Source organism: Esox lucius, chromosome 22 (assembly GCF_011004845.1).
Source record: "Esox lucius isolate fEsoLuc1 chromosome 22, fEsoLuc1.pri, whole genome shotgun sequence".
NCBI classification, from domain to species: domain Eukaryota; kingdom Metazoa; phylum Chordata; class Actinopteri; order Esociformes; family Esocidae; genus Esox; species Esox lucius.
The window spans coordinates 6,317,725-6,341,753 of NC_047590.1; the positions used below are offsets into that span (position 1 = coordinate 6,317,725).

General features: G+C 44.0%; 1 protein-coding gene and 1 long non-coding RNA gene across 4 annotated transcripts in view; both read right to left on the bottom strand.

The window, feature by feature from the left end:
- Positions 1-2,018: 2,018 nt before the first annotated feature.
- Positions 2,019-2,738, bottom strand: LOC109614923. Of its 2 annotated transcripts, none has more exons than XR_004575134.1 (3): positions 2,649-2,738; positions 2,318-2,429; positions 2,019-2,101 (listed from the first exon to the last, which is right to left on the bottom strand). It is a non-coding gene; the product is annotated as an uncharacterized LOC109614923 (long non-coding RNA). The 2 variants fall into 2 exon arrangements; XR_002195917.1 differs by having other exon boundaries at positions 2,318-2,408; positions 2,649-2,724.
- A 17,175-nt stretch (positions 2,739-19,913) lies between these two features.
- Positions 19,914-24,029, bottom strand: part of LOC105022080 (inactive dipeptidyl peptidase 10) — a 36,578-nt gene continuing 32,462 nt past the window's right edge. For both annotated transcript variants that reach the window (XM_013140005.4, XM_010890210.4), the window contains exons 21-26: positions 23,131-23,185; positions 22,947-23,043; positions 22,473-22,531; positions 21,576-21,672; positions 21,366-21,439; positions 19,914-21,176 (exon numbers count right to left, since the gene is read on the bottom strand). In XM_013140005.4, the coding sequence (XP_012995459.2) occupies positions 21,036-21,176; positions 21,366-21,439; positions 21,576-21,672; positions 22,473-22,531; positions 22,947-23,043; positions 23,131-23,185 (523 nt within the window). In that variant the 3' untranslated portion in view covers positions 19,914-21,035. The remainder of the gene's footprint in view (positions 21,177-21,365; positions 21,440-21,575; positions 21,673-22,472; positions 22,532-22,946; positions 23,044-23,130; positions 23,186-24,029) is intronic.

Below are 24,029 nucleotides of genomic sequence, written 5' to 3' on the forward strand. Positions count from 1 at the left end.
TTGAATCTACCTATCAATCTCAATCTCATTGTTTAGCTCGCGCTTTCCCTCTCGCTCTCTACCTCACACAGGCACGCGCAAACACACACACACACACAGAGGCCGTTTAACTACAAGCGTAGAAGAGGTTGTTGTGCATTGGGCCCTCCCTCAGATAACGATTCCAGCCTCCTTGACACCCTAATGGAAAGCCTCTCCCCCTACGAGTGCAATTGAGCTGGGCACTGGAGCAAAGATCATTAGGTAAGCAAGATAATCAAAACCAAATCAGCCATTATCCCCCGCGCATCTGTGTACTCTGCGCTCTGACAAGCTACCGGTCTCTCAAGTCTCCCACTCAAAAAAACGTTTCCCTCTTTCTCTCTTTCCCGTGCCGGCAGCTCGATTCACTGCCGGGCCCCTCATCTCCTCCGCCTACTTGTCACACCCCCCCCCCCCCGTATTAATTTCAAAACGCGTAAAAAGAGATGCTGACTTTGCAGCCCCGGGAATGAGCACGAGTGTGACCCTGAGAGCGGCTGAGGTAGATGGGCGAGTGCTATCGGAGTCATAGAACTATGTTATCACCGGTATTAGGGAGCTTTAAACAGTGGCTGGGAGTGTGGAGACACAGGCGAAATTGGAAGCTTATTGTGATTGATGGGTTCCTATTAGAGCCAGTGTGTTATCTGTGTGGATGGGGGGAGAACAGGCACTGAGTTGTAACACAACAGATTACCTGAACCTCCAGTCACTCCTGTCTCTCCGCCAAGGATGTTTAAATAAAACATAGAGCGCCACTTTTTTTTCTACCTATAGCTAGATGCTCATTTTCACTCCCTCAGGCACTCAAACTATTTCACGTCAGGTGCGATTTGCAGTGGTGTCTCCACTCAATAAACGTACACGCGATTCATATTTTCCATTCATTTCCTTCAGGTAAAGGCAAGCCTTTTTCTTTAGAGGTTTCTGTAAAAGATCCACAGTCAACAGGAATTGTATTAGGGTCCAAGGTGCTTCACTCAGAATTTCTTATCTTTTACCTTCCTTTTTTCATTTTTTTTTGCTGCACAGTTGCCAAAATGATTGATTGTGACTAGCAAACTGGTTGTCCGGCATTATCCAAGAAATGACTTTGGCCCCTACTGGCAGACCTTGGCTGGACAGAAATCAATAATTCACCATTAAAATCTATCAAAGAAGAGTTAAGGCTCCAGCTGTCTTGGCTGGCTTTTTGCAGCACTCTGACATTAAATCCGACACTTGTAGTACATGAGTAATCAATATATAGTGGTTCACAGATCATTTGTGGTCATCTCGGAGCCCATGATGGATGCCTTGAGCAGTTGTGATTCATTTTGTCACCCCATTAAACTGGATTCTGTCAAATACTTCCCTTGATTTCATTTCAGAGATCATTCTTCACACTTCAGAAGAGAAGGCAGACGAAAGGGTTTGAAAGGGAGAAGGAATGAAACAGGGAGCATGGCTTTCCATTTTTTCCCCCTTCAATATCCCTATTTCAATCAGTCGGGATGTAGAGTGGCGAAGCCCTCCTGAGGTTCTGACAAACATGCTTTCGGAGCCACTCACCTGAATGGCTTCTGCTCAGAGTGTGAAGTGACCTATGCGAGCACAGTGGTGTAATGTATGTTCTCACTCTTGTTTCGAGCCCAATGACTCCGAACATTTGTCTTGTCTCGGTTTTCAGTGGAATGTATTCCCTGCTAAGTATCCACTAGGTTAAATATAAGCCGGCCTTAGCCTCAGTTGTAGAGAGGACTGTCCGGCAAATAAAAGACCACCTATGAACACTGACCCATAAAGACAGAACAGTGTGTTGTTGGTCCAGAGGCCAAAGCTCTCTTATTTTTCTCTCCTCCCCGGAGTAAGCGAGAGAGTGATTTTCTTTTCACTGCTCATTTGCTTCAAGGACAGCCCGTGCAATAGTGTGTGTGTGTGTGTGTGTGTGTGTTTTCCCGGCTGCCTCCTCGTTTTGGACCACAGCCCAGAAACACACTGTGTGCTCTGTAACTCACTGGCTCGGCTACAACAAACAGCTGCTGGAGTTGTTGTCCTCCTTCAGCTCGTCCCATATGTTGGTCCTCACCTGCTGCTGGCGCTGAGAGGATTATTAGGTACAACCCTTATTAAAAATGGATTTGTTTCACCCTACCTGGGCGGGAAGGGCTGGTGTGTGTGTGTGAGCGAGCACGTGTGTGTGTGTGTGTGTGTGCTCTGCTACCCACATCACTCTTCATAGGCCCACGCCCTTACACAAATATCTATGCCATTACACACACATCTACACAACGCTCGTCCAATAACTGGAATTTACCTTTTAAGGGTTCGATGGTTTCCCCGCCGACCGAACATGTACAGCTTCACATGATAAAATGGTGCCAGAGACTGGAGAACAATCCTGGTTTCTTGTTGCGGATGGGGACAGGCTTTTGTTAGACGACAAAAAGTATAATTTTGTTTCATTAACTTAGCCGGGTAAATACAGAGATCTGCTGTTGTCATCTCAGCAGACACAAAATAATGATTTAGTGCCAAGCATTACCAAGTCATAAAAAGTACCAATTCATAATAACTCAGACTGCTTTAGCTACTAAGTTAATTATATTAAAATTCAAAAATTATTCTAAGGCATTTTTCCAACTCACAATCGCAACAGACGATCTCGTGGCTAAACCCTTCAGTCCAAACGTGCGTAAGTTCGGGTGGAAGACTGCGTCAAACTTGGCCTCTGTGGGAATACGTCGTGCCAGCGCACCACTTATTGTTTTGATCCACATAGGTGACCAACCAATCATGTCGTATGTCTTGTCGATATACGATGCACCTCCATATTGCTCTGAAGAAGCTAGCTAGCTTACTTAAGTAAAAATGCATTGAGTATTGTAGCTGGTTAGCATCTCTTTGATTCATAGATTGCAGACTCAGGCTTTAACACTTTTTTTTTTTTATCGCAAGGCTAAAGTGTCGTTAACTGAACGCTGATATGGATGTAAAGCTGCCAAGGGAACCGATTTGTTAAAACTAAATCAGTAAATACTTATACCCGTATACTTTAATTTTGGTCATTCCTATGCTTAAATGCGCTGTGCACAATGTATGCTAGTTGCATAACGAGAATTCCTGGGTGTGTGTTTGCAAAATCAACAGCACACGTGAAGTACAGCCAGTGTGCACCCGCATAACCTACCTAAAACAAGACTGCCGGTTTAGTAGATTAGCAACCATATGCTATCCTTTGCCACAAAATAATTTATTAGTGAATTCTCTTCAATGGCATGAATCCGTTATTTAGTTCATTCCATGTTTTTTTTACACTAGCTATCTACCAAGTCCGGGTGCAAGTTGACTTGCTAGACCAAGTTTGACCAAATATATCTACTTTGTTAATAGTCATGGCGAGACAATTTTTAAATGTCTAACTTGTTCGGAAGCCACTGCAATAATTATGCTAGTTAGCCATTCTCCAAAATGGTGGATTTGTCACATATAGGAAAGCTGTCATAGACCACCAGCAAAGAAGCCTTGGATCTACACACTGCTTATTAGAGCCTTTCAGTGGACTGACACCCAGGGTGTGAATCCCCACACCCGGGATGTTTGTTTTCATTGTCACCCATTAACTGCATTACACTTCAACTTCAATCAGTCTAAATGCTCTTTCTAGATGATGAGCCCACCTATGTCAGTGAGTGCGTTAGTATTTTAGCTAACAACTGTTGCATGAAAAACCCTTACAAAAAAGATTAGACAATATTTAATTTATTACTTTCTCAGCTGTAAAATCTGCAAGGAGACTGTTTTATGCAGTTTAATTTATTTGTTTTTAAGCTATAAAATATGTAAGGACAATGTTTGAAACCGTCCTGCAAGTTAAACCCATGTTATTAGTATTGTCCTGTTATTGTGTGTCGCCATAAAAATGGCTGCGGTCTATTTACAGTACATTTGGGGATTTCTGTCCTCGCAAATACCATCCATAGCCTTGGGACAAGGTTTGAACAGATGATATCAGACAGACTGCCAGTTTAATTTGCTAAGTAGATGCAAATGTAAACCAACCCTGCTCACAATCAGCAGGAGGGCTAATCGCTTTACTGATTCGGTCTCTGAATCAGAGACTACACTCTGATTCCAAAATAATGATTGCAGTCAAATCTGTACCGTTACAATTGTAACACCAGGGTTGAAATGGCATTCAATAAAGGTTTTCTTTTATGAAAAAGAAGGGGGGAAAATTACACCAATGATTGTAGTGTAGGCACTTTTGAGCCTCATCTTCTGAATGGAATAGTCAGATAGAAAAACAAATAGTTCTAACAATTACCTACTTGCACTTATAGAATGGTTAAAGCCTTTTAAAAGGTGAGCGTTGCCACGCCACTATTTTGCTTTCATGATAACTATGACAGTGCAACTACCCGTGACACTTTCCACATGATCTGATTTTCAAAAGAGAACAGAGGAAATTGGGGATTATCCCGCTCACAGAACACCCCTAAATGGAGATTATTCATCTTAATTTCCTGCGGTGGTGGCAGGCAAAAGGAGAAAGGCAGCATTAATCTACATTAGGGCCAGTGGATAAAAGAGAGGAGGCTCAGTCCACAACACACATTGCACCCTACGCCCTGGGAAGTCCACTACTTTTGCACTACACACAGGCTGGTAAAAACGAAGAAGTGCCCTGGTGTGAATGGCGCCGACCCGAAGTCATTCAGATCTGATACTGGCTATCACACTGGGCCCACAAATAGAAGATCGGGGATTTATTAATCCGCCTACCAGCCAAGTGTTAACATTATTCTAACCGTCTAATTGGGAGGCCAGTGTGAGCTCCATAAGCCTTGAAACAGCGTTTCATCCATGGAGGATGGTGCCACTCCATGGCCGCCCGGTGCAACTGTTATCACGCTTCTTCTATTGCGGAGCTTAAACATGGTGGACTTTGTGAGCGTGTGTGTGTGTGTTTGTGTGTGTGTGTGTGTCACAAAGGCCAATCAGTGTGTTATAATGTGTGTGTGTGTGTGTGGGGGGGGGGGGGCATATACAGACAGGCTCCAGTTCACCCAGAGATAATTCTCACGTGTGTGCGTGTGCGTGCATGCGTGTGTGTGTGTGTGTGTGCGTGCGCGTGTGTGTGTGAATCTCCGGTATCATCCAAGGAGTTATCTCTCGGTGAACCGGAGCCTGTCTGCCACACACGGTGAGGGATGGCCCGATAAGGTCACACACAGAGACACAATATTAATGTAATTAAGGCTAATCCACTTAGCTCAGGTTTTATCTGTTCCCGACCCCTCGCTCAATCTGGGATTTACATAACTTACTGAGCCCCAATGTCAAAGAGCAAACTCCAGCACTATGCTGAAATGTAGCCCGGATCAACAAAAGCGACTGGGGGAAAAGGGACAATGTCACAGACAGGGGGCGGGGGGGTGGGGGGGGGGGGGGGGCGGGGGGGGTACGGAAGGTAAGAGACAACTCTTCGCCGTAACGTCCACAACATTTCAGTATTTTTGTATTGCAAATCAACCTTTGAACATACGGATGGTTGACATCATGTAGACAAACGAGCTAATTCATACTTGGACATTTTATATGAGGACGGCCCTATGCCACACCAGTACGGCTGCGCCACTGGAGCCGGGGGTTCTGGCGACAGCCTAGCCAGAGTGCACGGGAGTCCGTTGCGAGGGTGTTTACAAATTGAGTCAGAGACCTTCCCCGCGTTGTTCAGCGTGTCGGCCGCCCAAGAGCTCAGTCGTGGCGGTCGGTCTAAACAAGGCACTCTCATCAGTGTAGGTTGAAGCTAATACTTCCTGGTTGAGCAAGCAGTGTGATAAGAAGCAGAACATCCTGGCAGGATGTGCATAAAAGGACAAATCAAAGCCAAGCAACACGCTAGCCATAACGTTTTATTCTAAAGGAAATGTTCACATTTGTTATTATTAAATTCCTCTCCCCCAAGGTTATTCTAATTCGACATTTTTAAGCCACTGCTTTAACATATAGAAGGCTGTTTTTAGACAAAAGATCAGTTTGAGGAAATGGGATCTGATTTTGGCTGCATGTGTGAAAGTGGCTGGTAAGGGTCTGACCAGAGGTTAAATGGAGAGGGCACGGCGCTGGAGAGCAGCAGACGGAGTAGATCAACATGGAGGACATCAGTGGTGGGAGGTCCCTCTGCACTGACCTGCTGGCATTCCATAGACAAGTGTTCAGCACCTGCCGAGTTTCACACTGCCCAGTTGGGCTGTGGATTTTGATGGATCATTCTGAAGCACATTTTGTGTGACCTTGTTGACACATCAGAAGGATTCAATGCTGATGAAGACGAAAAGTGTTTTTATGTGTTTTTTATTTTATTTTATTGCATTACATTTTACAGCATGTTATGTATTTACTTCAGTCATTTTTTTTAATTGCTTTTGGAGAACGAGCTATACATGAATTACTACTGTGATAACTGAAATGACTTGATTCATTGCACCATATAAATTGAGGAGCCAAGCTGTCAGTCTTACCACTATCCCAACCAAATTGATTACAGGGGTGGAAAACAGTCTGGAGAGCACTTGTTCACACTAAACAATACAGTCAGTGTCAGCAAATTTGTACGTCTCCGAGTGCGTGAGCGTGGAAACGCCAGTGCCAAACACACCGCGCATCGCTTTAACTGTAACAATTTAGTACCAGGTCAAGTTGCCAAGGGGCCATTTAAATGGAGTCGGGACACAAATCAGACAGGTTGTGCTTTAGGGCGCTACGCTGGCAGCTTGGCGACGAGGCTTCGGCGGTCCGTTTCTGACAGGTGCACATTTCCGAGCCCTGTTCACAGTTGATCAGGGCGCTTGGCCCCGCCCTTTCCGGTCATCTCCCCAGGGTCGCCCGACAGCACCCTAGGCCCAATACCACCCCCCCCCCCCCCCCCCACACACACAAACCTGGAGGCTCGTGATTTACCACGCTGTCTGGCATTGTCTTACCGTGTGATACACTCCATGGCCCTAATGGAGTTTTCAGCTTTTTGATTTCACATCTTGGTCTGAGCCAAACACACAAGCCGAGGATGAAAGACAAGTTAGTCTCAGCACTCCCAGTTGTGAGTCCATGGGGCTCTGTTTTGATGAGCCCCCAAAACGAACATCTACTGAGCGAAATAACCGGATTATTCTTGATATACGGGAGTCCTGACAGCTCAAACCAACAGTTACACGGTGTGTGATTCGCATGTTTCTTTCAAGGCTTTTTAGCTGTACTTTGCATTCAGCCTATTCATTCAACGTTATAGCCTGATAAATGATGTGATCAAGAACAGCTCACGTACCTGTACGTGGTCCTTCTGTACTTCGTCCAAGCAACTTAGACCACGCCGCCTGTGAAACGCAGTCGAACGTCATCCCGGCAAACCACCGTCTTCCCGCCTGCCACAGCCGTCTCCAGAGCGCCGCGGCTGAGTGGTCGACCGTGTCAAACATTGCGAGGCGTTTCGCGTCCAAACGTACGCGGATCACAACCCCGCCAAAAGGCGCAATTCTCCAGATACCGCAGCAAACCTAACTTAACACGAGTTTCAGCAACACACAACGGGGATGTGCAATTGACCTGGTAATGCGGCTTCCCAATTCTTGGTAATACATGTTGATTACCACACTACATGTTGATTACCACACTACATGTTGATTACCACACTACATGTTGATTACCACACTGCATGACTGTCCCATGAGGTGACAGGATGAAATATCAGGGCGAATGTCAGCAGCATACACTACCCAATGTGTCGCACAGAGATTTAACTAGAGAGCAAGAATGTCTGTTCTGGGCACATTCAACGATGCCAATCCAAGCCTCTTAACTTGTATGAGTTTCTGAAAGGATCCTGTATCTCTAACCTTGCACAATGCACAGTGTGTAATACCTTCTAAAATATAAATGGCAAACTCTTGGAGTGACTAATAAAAGCAGGAATAAAGTGCTAACTGCAGAGATTTCCTTAATCCACCTTGATTTCTTTCAATTCCATACCATAGCATAGCCCTAAGCCTATTAGGGCCACATGCTGCGGCAAATCATATGTGTTGAGTGAGTCGTCATGAGAGACTGGAGGGGAACAACAATTATCACACACACACAACATCGCACACACACACACATTTTTTCAGGGGATTCAGTGTGGTGTGTTGTGAGAGACACATGTTGGGGGGATGTTCAGAATATGGAATACAATACAAGCGGAGCGATGTACAATGAAAGTGGTCCCAAGTCACCACGTGTCCTGTGGTGGCCCGTCAGTCCGGGTGTCACGGTCTTGGTCGGGGTGGCCCGGCCGTCTGGGTGTCACCGTCTGGGTCGGGGTGTCCCGGCCGTCTGGGTGTCACTGTCTGGGTCGGGGTGGCCCGGCCGTCCGGGTGTCACTGTCTGGGTCGGGGTGTCCCGGCCGTCTGGGTGTCACTGTCTGGGTCGGGGTGGCCCGGCCGTCTGGGTGTCACCGTCTGGGTCGGGGTGGCCCGGCGGTCTGGTTCGGGGTGGCCCGGCTGTCCACGCTGCTGTCTCCGGTGCCCATGTACTGCTGTAGCATGGGTTTGATTCTGGCTCACACCTCTTTGAGCACAGCCTCTTCCTCTTTCCCCGCTGTCTCTATCAAAGAAAAAGTGTGTATATGTGAAAAAAGAAATATATATATATATATATATATATATAAAGTAAATGTCGCTGTACCTCTGTTGGTCCGTCCAAATACTGAATATTTTTGCCCTCGCGGCGCCGTAAATCGCCTCGGTTAAGGGGGCCTTCTAAATGGCGCAGAGTAAGTGCATTTCATATTTCCCGGAGCCCCAGGAAGACGGCAAGAAATACAGCCTTTCTGTCAAGTTGGATAAATAGTCACATTCGTAATATAATGGAGGATTGACACTGAAAGCTTCCTCAACACTCTCAGCGGCATAGATAGGCAGCCAGCCTGAGAGACAAGTGCAATCAATTGATAATGCTGCATATGCAATAAAGAAATCAGAGCCCCGGTTCTTCTCCAATAATTACACTGATACATAGACTGTGGCTCCTGCTCTTAAACTGATGGCTTGGAGGTGTTGTTCCTGTCCATATATATATATATATATATATATATATATATATATAAAAATATAAATATATATATATAAAAATATATATATATATATATATATATGTGAAGGGCTTATCTCTGCATAATGGCATCATTGCTTGTAAATTAATTTGGAGCAGTCGGCAGCTCATCGTTCTTATCAGTTAATGTGAATGAATAGGCCGGGGTTCTATCTCTAGTGAGCCAAAAGGAGGATCGTGTGGAAGGAAGAGATGCAGAGAGAAGGCGAGGTGATGGAGGGGGATTGAAAGACAGCGAGAATGGAGGGAGAGAAACAGAGGGGTCCCTGTTGGGGTGTCAGAGGGGGCCTCGTCCGAACAATAAGTGAATACGACCTGGCAGTCCATTCGTTGTCCTGACGGGCCCAGTATTGGGGGTCCTTCATTTACCAGCAGTATTTGTCCCAGTGTCACAACCTGCCTATAAATCTTCGACTGAGGGCGCCTCTCATTAAACCGGACCCCCCCCCATTACTAGTGTATTTGTCCTCTCATGATCAGCCTCCGCCAGCCCTCCCTGACCTCTCAGTTGTTTCCTATTAACCCTTCAACCTCTACGTGTAGGCTCAATTCCCAGACGGAGACAAAAACCCTTAGCCCAAATCCAATTGACGTCGAAGCTATGGTGACAAATCGGGACGGACAGTGACAAATTGTCGGCAAAACAATCACGGCAGGGATTACATGTAGCATAGCAAAAGAGACATTGGTAATGAAATTACATGGGGTAATGCGGAGAATGATGATATCGGATAATGTAAATAATGATACTATAATGCAGAAAATGCCTGGACCTGAATTTGGATTCATTTGCACTAGGTATTTTGTTATTTCCCAAATGAAGTTCCAATCAGAAGAGAATATGAAAATATGTTTCCTTCTCGTGTCTAAAAACGCTTGAACTGGCTGTCCACGCGCACATACCTGCATTAGCATGAGACATGGCCAATGTTCTGGTTGCCTCAAGCTTTTGGTTCTTCAATAACATTCTCCACCCTTTTTATATGCAACTGAATGTGGGAGTGATACAAGAGTGCCCCCAATCCCGCGGAGCAAGGGCAGATCAAGAAATCGCTCTAACTACTTGTGACAAGTTGTGTGGGACCAGCTAAACATCTGCTGGGCGGTGCCTAGGACAGGGGGGAGGCATTGAAGGAGAAAAGACAGATCCAAATGAATAGAGAAATATGAGTAATAGGTTTGTATCTTGCCGCGCTTCTCCGGGGAAGGCTAAATGTATGCACAGATCCGGTCTGATCTACTGTATACCCTCTGCAGGAAGATACAGCGTAGTACTGCCTCGATTCAAGGTGATTGGCTGAGAAACTACACATGAGACCCCTGGTTTCTTCAGTGAGTTTACTTTGGATTTTATTGTTATTGTTCCTGACATTGAACTTTCAGAACAATTGCTGTGGTTTCTGTTTTTTTAAGAAATCAATGTATTCACCGCTACGCTGGACATTGTAATTCTTTGGACAACGAGTAAAATACAGTGTACCGTTTATAGTGTCTGATGGTGTGAATGGCTGAATATATTCACAGCTAAACACGCCTGGAAAATCATCAAAGCATGAAACAAAGCTAAATTTTAAGCGGCACAAAAATACAACACTAATATACAATGCATCATCCTTTGTGAGCTATTCCGCTGGGCCATTATCGGCCGTGGCTAGAGACAGCCAAGCATTAAAGATAGGTACTAATGGTAGGGATTTCTGCACTTTCTGCTGTAGCCTAATGCAGCCTTTCAGCCATGAGCAAAATGAAGCCAAATAAATAAACTAGTCAAGCAATGAACGTATATAAAAACATGCAGTTGATTAAATACGACGAAACCTCTGTGGATCCCAAGACTCTGGCTTCCTAGCGACCCCTAGTGTTGCACGGTGTTTCAGTACACACAGAACTGCAGGACTGTGGCTTCTCTGGACACTGCAGGACCGTGGCTTCACAGTCAAGTCTGTGACCACTTGTGTTTGCTTGTCACACTGGACACAGTCACAACCAAGGAAAGGCCGTAACTAGATGTTTCAGTTCTGTCTACTGGCTAACCCGTCCACCGGGTGCGACCGTTACTTAGTACAGCCCCCCACCCCCGACCCCCACACATCCCTACGCTCCCCCACCTTTGTTTTCTAATTAGCCCAGACACATCCATTAAAAATACTGGGCAGCAGTCTGCCAGCAATGCTAGTGTTGCCATCCGCGTTCACCAGGCTGCTAAGCGCCTATAAAGGATACACTCTAGTCATAGAGGAGTGTTCTGCCTGCCTGCACCTTTAATGCCCGTTAATTGAATGAAGAAAGAGGAAGTTTGCACTCTAGAGAATGGTGGGTTCTGATTGGCTGGCAGCGTGAAGGCCTTTCGTTTGCTCCAAACTGTCAATGTTAATCAAGCGTCATCTCTTAACACTGGGCCGGTTGGTTATCAATGAGGTTGAGATTAATATTCGGGGCGAAACAGATGATAAATCATTTGAGTGTAATTGGTGCACACGGCAAGGTTACAGCTGACATGAATTTTTATCTTAATTACGGAAAATTTGTTCCATTAATTTAATTTGGCGTGCACGAATGGGTTCGACACCTAACAAAGTTAATCTTATACCTGTCATTGGCAGCAGTAGTGGAAAGGGCCATGTGGGTTTGGAAAGAGGAAGACACCGTTTTCTTTTTTTTTTTTTTACATTGCTGGCTGGTTCGTGCAATCAACCCCACCCCCCGGTGTGTGTGTACATGCATAAGTGTGTGATGCGTGTGTGTGTGTGCGCGGAAATAAAAAAAAGCCAAACCAGAACACATCTTCTGCTCATCTGTCGCGGCCGTGTTGTATCAGACTCTCGCTCCACAGTGTCTCTCGATCAGCGGTTTCCTCGAAGTGAAACAACTATTGCATCATGTTGTTGGAAAATTATTATCTTGATTGGTGGAACTGATGTATCGAATCAGACATTTTGCATTGGAGGGGTAAATGAGCTCAGTTTTCGGTGAGTCACACAGTGTGACGGTACACTGACTGTCTTATTATTTTTAGTGACAGTAGATAGTGTTTAGACCCCTACATGTCTCTGGTAAGGCACGGGAATCCTCCACAAGGCCCCAGTCATGGATAGCTGCTTCATATAATTAGCACACTTGATTTAAAAGGTGTGAAGGGGACCATAACCCTGGAATTATTCAGTCAGGTCTATGTTTTCTCGTGTGTTTCCCACAAATCCACATACAGTCTTTTGAAATGGGTTCATTTGAAGTCGTCACTTCGGGTCAAATCGGTCTGTATATAAGTTGGGATAATTTCCAAAATACATTTTCTATTATTTCTTTCCTTGGGCCCTTTCAATCTAATCGGGTGGGTGTTAGAAAACAAATGTAAAACTATTTTCATATACAGAACTGATTGGCCTATAACGAAATCAGCCTAATGACATCATACTGTAATTTAACACAGACAGGCTGATATAAAAAAAAAATATTTTTTATGTACTTAATAGTAAAAAAAAAAAATGCAATAGTTCCATATTACCAATCACACTATCGCTGGTGGAATAAACTGAATTTATCACTATCGCCCGTCCATTTTGGCAAACTCAAAACCCTTCTACTGGCTCCAAGAGAGGTGGGATCCCTGAGGGAGCGTCACACATCCCATTAGATATTAAGCCGTGATAATTACCCGACCAGTTCTGTAACACCGAAGGTTACCCGATGGGGCAGGCCAGAAAATGACTGATTTAAAAACAATGGGACCCTTAATGGAATTCACCTGATCCTCAGTCATTCAAACTGGCAACTCTATTACCTGGCCGCGATGCACAGTCCATTATGGCCTCCCTCGTTCTAATAGAATGTCTATCCCGCTGTAATACAGACACGTCAGACGTGGAGCCATTTGTCAAGCCTGTGATTTCACCTGGAGACCAGGCTTAACCCCACGGAACAGCTCTCAGCTCCTCAAACGTCACTTACTCTGGCACAGAGGAGGAGGAGGAGGATGAACTAATGATTGACTGTTTTCAAAAAAAGACACACTCGACAAACGGAGGGCCGGTAGAGGGATTGGTGTCTCCTCGTCGATTGCCTCTGTAATAAATCAGACACCGATGCCTAAACATGCTAGTTCTGATAATAACGACTATCAAGCTGACTTGTAGTCAAGGTAGCGTTCCTTTTTATTTGCTAAGTACATTTTAATTGTGTTAGACTCAGTGTCAGTGTTTAATGCCATAGGGAGTCCCCGATGTTCTCTTTAGAGAAGTCAGGTTAAAGCCAGGTAAATTACGTTCCCTCGTCAGAAGCAGGCTATTGGAGAAGAATCCCCTCTTTGGTTCTGCATCATTGGTTAAGTGATCAACTCTAAGAGCTGCAGAGAACATCATCATGGAGCTGCCTCAGTAATATAGGACAGACAATAATATCTAAGGCTCTGATGAGAGTTTTATAATATTATAACATAATAATCTATGAAATTATTCTGAAGGAACTATTTTCCAAAATGTTTTATTTTTTGGGGGTGGTTGTGTTATCCAGTAAGTTATTTAGGTTCCCATTCATATTTTTTTCCCCCCAAACCATTATCAGGTCACTCAAACCGTTTTGGATTCCAGGTAAAACCTTGATTCTTTATATTCCACAAAATAGTTCTACTTCTTGAGCATTTTCCCCATGCTGTACATTTTTGGCGTCTACCACTATGATGTCCATGAGTGAATGTGCTGATTTTAGTTCACCTATTTCTTCAGTGCCTCATAGAAATACATGTGGTTCCTTTTTGGTTAAAGCACAAGAATTACATTGCAAATACCTTTTTTGAAAAGATCTGTACCTTCTGAAATACCTTTTGAAAAGATCTGATCTAATATGAGCACCGCAGCTGTGGATAACAGCGCTCTCCTGTGGTGAGTGAAAGAAACTCACACAAGTGTGTCCAAAACTACATGGTGAGATTAGATCACCACCTGCAGGTGAAACGCTGCAAATGCACTTAGCAGATTGTATTTTTGTTTTTTATGAAATACAATTTCAAATAATCAACAGAGATTCTCTAACTCTCTATATTGCTATCATGAAAAATAACACAGATCATTATTGTAGCAATGTACACTCAACTCTATTGATTCAACAGAGATTGGTCCTTTTTCTAAATGTCATATCCGTTGTTTGGCAACAGCTGTGAGTGATGAAAGCTAACCGCTGGGCCGTCTATCGGGGACAGGTTCATCGCAAGTCTCCATCACCATCCCCCGTTTTCACCCATGCATCTTTCACACCGTAGTTGTGGCACTGACAGATTTATCCACCATTGAGGCTCCATAAGTCCCGGGTGCCTCCACTGCTCATTAAACTAGCAGCGTGTTCAGCGCAACTGGGGCACAGATGGCGTGGACCTAGAGCCGCCGGAGCTGTGCTCACTCTTCAGCAGGACTGGCTAGTTGTCACCAATGAGGTGTGAAGGTGTTTAGTCCCGAGCAGACTTCTAGACCTTCATGTCCCGGAGAGCCTCAGATAAGCAGGATCTTTCTATCGCTCCGTATGGGGAACCCAGCGTGGTCTCAGCTAGGTTAATTATAAAGCCAGGAGCCAATGATGAGAACGCTCACTGAACCAACGTTATATATTAGGATCTAACAAGGGGCATCGAACTTTTCAGGCATGACAGCGACTTTACATTATTTTATTTTTTTTGGAAGTTTTCAAATAGACTTGTTGTTCTCCTTACGTCGCCCATGCAACTATTCCAATGGTCTTTGGGGTACAACAGAAAATACCCCTGAGCTAAAATCTATCAACGGGGGAAAAGCACCTGGTCGGAAGAAACTGGCTGATACAGAAAAGTAGAATAGAAATTATTTTAATTGGATCAAAAATAAAAATCGGATGTCGGCGTACCCAAGGCTCGGTGGCGAATGTATAAATGGGTTCAGAACAAGCCCGAAGATGTCATCTGTGTTGTTCCAAAGACCATGTCAGTCTGGTTACTTGTGGTCGGTTGCTTCAACAGCCGACCTTCGTCCAAGTGTCCAGTCCGGTTGTCCGTTCGGAAGACCTGACAGGGGTCTAGAGAGATGGCTCGATAGGACGTGCCCCATAAACAGGTGCCCCACTAAACTGTGCTGCTATTCAGGCCCGACTGAGGTTTCTTCCTGGCCACTCCCCCTTCCCACCCACCCATCATCGGTAGCTGAGAGCAGCTGCACTGGCCGGCAATAGAGCTGGTCTGCAGTAGCCCCAGCTCCAGATGTCTCTGCTGGGACGTATTAGCGGAGGGTCATGCTCTGGAATTTACTGCAAATCACCCCCATCCTTCACTGCCACCAGAAAGTGCAGACCCCCCTAGAGTTTGGCCCTGAGACACATTTGGTGGGGGGGGGGGGGGGGGCTTTCAGTGGGGCACCTACTTCATGTTTGTAGTAGCATTAGGTGTCTAGACTTTCGCCGCATGCTGATTTTAAAGGGAAATTATTGACTGATGAAGGTTTGCTGGATGCGCTGGCTCCCACATTTGACAGGTAAAGACATCGAGTGGAGAGCCGTTTCCCCACCCGATTAAAGAGAAACCTCCTTAAATATCCATTCTGGTTGCTTTGTAAAGCCAGGTGGTCACGCCGGAGTCCACTAAAAGGTGAGAGGGCGAGGGAGCAATGCATCTATTACTGTGCGCTGTTTCCATCACCAGGTGCGGCCAGCGATTTGACAGCATTGGGTAATGGATGGTATGTCACTAATCCGGCACAGATGTCTTCACATATGGTTCCCCCACCGCCACACTATTTCACTGGAGTGAACAGAACGGAAACTCAGACACAACTGTGGCGTGTATTCATTAGGGCTCAACCATAGCGAAAGGTTTTCCAACTAACAATAAAAATGAATGAATGAATGTTCAGGTGGTCCATCTCGGTTTTATTCTGTCTTCCTCCGTTGGGTGCCTGATGAATAAGTCCCAAGCAATCAAAGTTATTGTTCTTAGGCCTACTTTCTGAGATTTCTCTCAGATTTTTTTTTTTTTTAAACCCAAAAGTGTGCTTCGGCTGACCTTGAAGGCGAACCCTATTTGGTTTCCAGGGATCTCCTTTGAGGGTGCTGTCTCTATGAACATCCTGTTAAAAAATTTATCCCTATGGCTCTGATGTCATCATTATGGAATGAATGTCCCCTGTGCCTTATTTCACCATGTGTTTACCAGCATGTAAAGAAAAGGCAGAGACTATTTGAACAGCTGAAAATATAGGTCAGGATTGTGTGGTCCAAACTGTGCCCTATTACTCCCTTCATAGTCCCCTATTTTAACCAGAGCTCTGTGAACCGTACTCAAAAGCAGTACCCTACTCATGAAAAAGGTTGCCATTTCAGCCCTGGTTTAGGGAGAACTGACTGATGACAAGACCAGGGGCTTGGTCATGGCTAGAGGATGCAAATTGTTTTGCCGTAAATCCTCGTCTTGTCATCCTCTCTGAGGTAAGGGGGTGTGTTATGCACAGAAGCATGTGAACAGGCCCAAGGGCTTCCATTCCCACCCCTGTCTGGCCTAGAGATACACCTCAGTGATGGGACAAACTGTTGCTCTGCTGTGTTAAACAGATGGTGTCTCAGGTTAAGCAGTTCTTTGGCAATATTAGGAAGACTAATAAATAAAACAATCCAGTTATCGTCGTGCTGTATTTTCCAGGGACGGAATTGAAAACCATTTTGTTTTATCATTTTCTAATGTCCTTCCTTATACAAAACTTTTCATGGAAGTGGTCCTTTTTCTAAACAACCTCCACAACTAATACAAATCAGATTGAAAGCAGACGTAGTTTCAAGATGACAGAATGTAGAGTATGTATGACTGAATAGTTTCACGAGCTGAAGGTAGTTCATCACTAGATGGTGCCCTTTCCTTACTTTCATATTGAAGGTTGATTTACTGGAAAATAAGTATTACACGAAATAAGATTTTTCCACAAACCTACCCCTTTGAACTGAAACAATCTGGAAAGAGGAGCAGTCCAAGGAAGTGTTAGCATCGTATGACTAGAACAGGGGCTGATAATGTGAATAAGGATTTTTTTTTTTTTTACAAATAAACATCGTGTGCCTCTTGTGTCAGGTATGTGATCAAAGCCAAGTTAACAGCAGCATGCAGAGTGTAATAATGAGTATTCCAAGGAGCATTGAGGGCCAGTCTTAATGGTTGAATGACGCCACATCACTAATTCCCATTGTCTTTGTTTTGGAGATGTTCAGAACGGAGGTCGTGGGCGGAGAAAGATTGCAGGATTCTGGGTATCGTCATCGTACCAATGGATGAGAGCTTCCTGTAGCATGAACCATGTAAAGCCGTGTTGTTGATGTGGACTGAGAAAAGGTCAGGGACTGTGAATTGGGGTCTTCCCTTGGCGACAGACTGACAGCAGATGTTCTGGCTTTACGCAGGACTTGGAGACACCAATACTCCTTAGCCGACACAAGATTCAAAATGGTTTAAAAAAAAGAAAAACTGTATAAAAATAATATTACACTATAAGAATCCTTTGTATTAAGGTCGGTGGTGACCTAATTTCTGAAAAGTTGGCTTGTACTGACCAGAAACGTAACACTTGAAATGCAAAGCCTGATCTCCCACTCTAAATCAGGGACGTACCGTGGCGGCCGCAAGCACTTGGCGCTTCTTCAGATACAAGAGACAGATGGTAAGGTGGGATTTGGGCTGTGAGACCTGCCACTTACCTACAGGGACTTCACACCCGGGAAGGTTAACATCCATGTTCAGGACACTCTTTCCAATGACTTCATAATGACCAACCCATCTGGACTGGAACTGTGGGATTATAGCCGGGCAGATTAGGGCAGGACAGAGCGTCCTGCACTGCCAGGCAATCAGTGCTAAGGAAGGGGAATTGCAAGCCCTTTGACCATATCTGTTTTTTGAGGGCAGGTTTATGAGTTGATTTGCAGCTTTGTCTACCCATTCACTCCACATGTAGCCAGTGTGGCGGTTAAACTGTGGCGTGGGAGGTGCTCGGTAAAGCTAGCACGCACACACCCTCATTACAGTGTTTCATTATTCTCTGTGTATCAAGGTGAGAAGCAGTAAGTGTAAGTATATACATTGAGCGAACAATTCGTTAGCTTAATGTATATATTGGGGCAACATGCTAAGAAGAGCCTACGCAGTGCGGAGATCACGTCTCGTTTAGGACTCCCTACTGTGTGTTCAACTCTGGACCTCCGGGCCAGTTCCATTCCGTTTCTTCATGTCAACCCTCTAATTGGGGACTTACTCTGACCTGGGACACCAGGTGGGCGTTATTAAATGATGAGGTACAACCAGGTAGAACCAGGCTCTGGATGACGTAGGGGAAAAGCTGAATAACTTAGTCAGACACAATGCCCTGTGGCAGTTGAGAGGGATGCAGAGCGAGGTGACGTCACCTGCTCCCCATTCACACCTGATACCTTGTAACACTAACGAGTCACATGACACCGGGGAGGGGAAATGGCTAATTGGGACCAATTTGGACATTTTCACTTAGTGGTGTACTCACTTTTGTTGCCAGCGGTTTAGACTTTAATGGCTGTGTGCTGAGTTATTTTGAGGGGACAGCAAATGTACACTGTTTTACAAGCTGTACAATCAGTACTTTACATTGTAGCAAAGTGTCATTTCTACAGTATTGTCACATGAAAAGATATAATCAAATATTTGCAAAAATGTGAGGGGTGTACTCACTTTTGTGAGATACTGTATGTCAAACATCTGAAATGGGAACTCTTGCTTGCGAGCCCCATTCATTATTTACAGCATTGATTCCTATAGATGCTTCAGAGGAATAGAAAAAATAAAAAGAATAGCTGTCTTTCTGGCTGGCTTTCACTTTGCACTTAAAAGATACCTTCGCAAGAAATTACCAGGGAGGTATTGTCAATGCACCGGAAGGAGAGTCTATTTGAGCTACCATGCCAGCTCGCTGTGAACCAATATTTGGCTTGACAATGAAAGCAACTGGGTTGGCGAGGGCATAAACAGATCTGGGATCAGGTTGAGGCAAGGAAACAATGAGATATTGATTCTGCACCGTACAATTGCTCCACGTACTGTACAAATCATAGCGATTCTTGAGACAAATGCCTGCCGTGTTTTGAACTGTACGAACCAGAAATAAATGAGCTCAGTTTAGGGATAGTGTGTAAAAACCTCGTTTGGATGATTTTCTATATGACTGCTCATCATACAACCTTAGTGTAACACATACAGTTGATGTCCATGTCCACGTAGGAGGAAGGTTGGAACTGAATTCACTTCCAGGCTGGAGAGAAAGTGGACCCGTCACAAAGACGAATGACCTCATATCAACGACTCTAGAAAGAGAGCGATACTAGACAGTAATTCACCAGACGGACTATCCACACAGATAACTGGCTAGATACACGGGAACAGTCGAAAATGTGGTAAAAATAAATAAATAAAATACTATTTACAGGGATCTCCCTGCTCACTTGGTTCGGTATTGGGCCTCCTGTGTACGTAGCTTTAGCGGGAGACAGTCCAACTCCCTGAGCATGTATACTTAAGCAGGAATACAGATCTGGGTTGGCCTGTTGTGTGAGAGATCTGAATACCCCGGATACATACGTATATTCCATTCAAGACCTATATTAACTTCGCTCTCGGGTGGAAGTCAACAGAACGGCTAGGATTAGTTTAAACCTGACATAGCCATTTACTGGATTTTATTTATTTATAATTGCACTAATGAGCCCATTCAGTGTTCTGAAAATCAAGAGAACATTCATACACGTTACTGAAAGAATGTCGTCGAGTTCTTTAATCCTTTACTGTTCAGTTATTCCAAAGACAATGGCTATTATTCTAAAGTGTAACAAACCCTAGCAAAAACGAAGACCATTACATTATTCAAATAAGTGAACCCTGTTGAACACATATATCGCAAAATATATACATTGTATACCCTGCATACACACATACATACAACTGAAGACAGCATGTCAGAAGTAGACATGAGAAATTGCACTTGATCAAATAATGTAGCATAACAACTCACATGACTTCAAGCATAATGTGCATAAGTCAAAAACCAAGTAAAACTGAAGTATTAGGGCACAGATATGTATGGGTTAAAGTAGGCAGAAAATTGTTTTGTTAATTATGCTTATTAAAATTTGAATTGTGTGGATGAATGCAGGCTTCAACAAAAGCACGCTGTTACAATATGACAATACAGATGAAGGTAAAAGGGAGGAATCTTACCAATTAGAACTGAGTGAAACTGAAATGTAAAAAGAAATTTAATCCCCATCAACCCTCACATTTTGTCTATCAACAATGTTGCTATTCTGCAAATAGAAAGCCTCTTTTTCTTATGCGTGTGCACACACGCACATATCCACGCACACTCACACACACACTTCACAGCTATGTCTGGCTTACATTAAAGACCTTATCCTCAAACAAAAATATATATATATTATTTTAATATACTTAAAACAATCTAAATTGGGACTCTTTACTTTTTTCACTGACCCAATTTAGATAATATATTTTGTATGTATACATGGTATTGTAGGTAGATATATATATATATATATATATATATATATATATATATACACACACACACACAGTTCCAGTCAAAAGTTTGGACACAATTCAAGTTGAATGGGTAAGGGGGTCCAAACATTTGCCTGGAACTGTAAATGCATATAAATAATGTATGTAATATACCTGTTTGCTAATAAAATATGAATAACATTGACATTAAATACATAAAATGTATTTAAATGTGTTCCAATTTAGATTATTTAAGTTTTATTTAAATATAATGTTGGCCTGCGGATCAACAGGCAGATCATTCTTGTCAGTCGTAGCTATCCCAGGTCCGCCCCTCTGTCTGTCGGCCCTGTCAGTCGTCTTCCTCTTTGCCTAGCTCCTCCGGTAGTGGTGTGCTGAAGTCCTGGAAACACGTTCTGAAGTAGCCAACCAGGGACTCAGAGAGGTGCTGTTCGCCCTTCAGGGAGAGGAAGTGGCCCTCGTCTGGGTAGATCTGTCTCAATCACAAGTCAAAGGTCAAACGCTGTCTCTGTTTCGGGGATATTGCGTTCCCATGCATGCATGCTGGTCTATTCAGTGGCCAAAACTACATTGGCTAGCAACCAAAATCGCTTCAATGACCAAAATGTATATAATCACTCTTTCAAAAGGCCCATTCAAAAGTGGGGATCAAGACTTCTACCTGCATTGTGTAGTTCGCTCCAATTTTGATCAGGTGCTTAATCAGCTCCGCTGAATGCTGAAAATGAACGTTTGCTGAGAAGGAGAAAAACATTATAAACAAACAAAATGTACTTTGAATGAAACCGTAGGCCTGTTAACGAGTCTGATGGATTTAACAAGTGTATTTTTCTATCATCCATTTCTGTTGGAACAATGCATGTCTCAGTACCATCAGCTGTTCCATGGATCAACAGAAAAGCAGGTCCTTGAGGTCCTTTCATTAGATTTCCTTGCAGTCCTTTCATATTTGGAAGCACTCTGGAAACCTGATAGGATTGATATTGGAGAGACGCTGTAACCTCACGCTTAGACAGAAAAAACAGTATGATGCAATTCTGGTGCGATGCTAACTTAGCATGATGCAACACTGCGATGGTATATTCATAGAAATAATTTTTTTTCACGTCCGTGTACAAATACACTAACACAGTAGCCTATTTGGCCACCAGGATGCTTCACAAACAGAGTTGAGCGCAGCGGTCCATCTGGATGTACTTGAGCATCAAACTCTTAAACCTACAGAGTATTCAAATCGTCTTGTTCTACTAACAGGACACATCTTTTTTTATCTGCCTCTTAGGACTGCATGAGTGGTGCCCTGCTGTTTGCGATCACTCTGACCTACTCTGGACTGCCGTCATTTAAATCCCCCCCTTTGGGGAGCTACTGAAAATGTTTCAAGCTGTGTGGCCCACATATTATCAACCCACTTTCAGGATAAAACTTTTAATGACCACAGTCAACTAGTGCTGCCAGTTGTACAGCCTCCATGATTCATATTCTGAGTAATAAAAAACACCTGTCCCACAAACACAAGCACCCGCGCACACACACGCCCCCACACGCACACGCCCCCACACGCACACGCCCCCACACGCACACGCCCCCACACGCACGCACGCCCCCACACGCACGCACGCCCCCACACGCACGCACGCCCCCACACGCACGCACACAATCAGTGTGATATTTCCTGTTGTTGTTCCAATCTACTGTGACATACTGTTAGAAAAAATCAAAGAACGTCATCATAATATAGTTATGACTATAACAACAGATTACTTACCTGATAGCGATTGTCATTCTTTGATGTCAGGCCAAAGTATCGCTCTGAAAACGCTGACGCTGTAATTTGAGAAATGTACATATTTTGAGTCAATCAAACCGTACTCTAAAAATCCTTACTCTAAAAAACACATTCATTCGAAATTATAGATGGAACTTGCTATTTTGTCCAGGAGTTAAAGAAGTTAAACCTGTGTCCAGGAAACTTACCACTAGTTTTACATTATGGAGGCACCACAGTGCAATTCCACACAACACAACACAACACAACATATTTGTATGGCCACCATAGCTTCATTCTGACCTAGTCATGTACACTCACATGTAGCTGATTTGGTTCTTCCCAAACCATCCTCCCTGGCCCATGCTAGCATGGCCCAGTGGTCTACTAGCCCATCTCTTCCCTAATTTAAAATGAACGTCTCAGCCGCCCCCAATCCCCCGTCACCTTCTGTGGAAATGGGCCATTACTCACCATACAATTTCCAGTCAATCACCGGGGAATCAGCAGCCGCACACTGAATCAGAGCAGTGGACCTCAGCAGCATCAGGGTGAGATAAGCACCGTATCCCTGGAGGACAACAGAGAACACCTTTACATCAAAAACAATGAGCGCGTGACGCCCTGGGATCCAACGAGAGACCGCCGCTGAACTTGCCTTTCCGTAGATTCCAATCCGCGCGCGGTCAATGTATGGAAGTGTCATCAAGTATCTGGAACAGGTAAATAAACGACCAAACCTGAGACCGAATTCCTAATAACTGAACAGATATTTTAAAAGTGTTTTGACACAGCGGACTGGAGTTGAAGAGCGTGTAACCACGCCATGCAATTCCAGTGCATGCAGAAGTATTGTATCAAATGACATCCAGCTGTTTCAAGGCACAAAATACAGCTCTGGAAAAAATTAAGAGACCACTGCACCTTTTTCTTTCCTTTCCAAAAAAGTAGAAAAAGGAAGGTTTTAGTGAGGAACAGGAGGGCTAAAATTAAGAGACCACTGCAAATTGAACGATTCTGTTCTCACCCAAAACTTTCCTTTTCAACTTTTTTGAAAAAGGTGCAGTGGTTTCTTCATTTTTAACGAAGCTGTATTATCATATTTGCTATTACACTGTATAATATCAGATTGTACATACAGTGGAGAGAACAAGTATTTGATACACTGCCGATTTTGCAGGTTTTCCTATTTACAAAGCATGTAGAGGTCTGTATCATAGGTACACTTCAACTGTGAGAGACAGAATCTAAAACAAAAATCCAGAAAATCACATTTTAAATGAATTTGCATTTTATTGCATGACATAAGTATTTGATCACCTACCAACCAGTAAGAATTCCGGGGGACCACAGTCTCAAAGAAAACCATTAGTAACACACTACGCCGTCATGGATTAAAATCCTTCCCTCAGTAAGAGCATTGAAGATGGGTCGTGGCTGGGTCTTCCAGCATGACAACACAGCCAGGGCAACTAAGTGTGTAAGAAGCATCTCAAGGTCCTGGAGTGGCCTAGCCAGTCTCCAGACCTGAACCCAATAGAAAATCTTTGGAGAGAG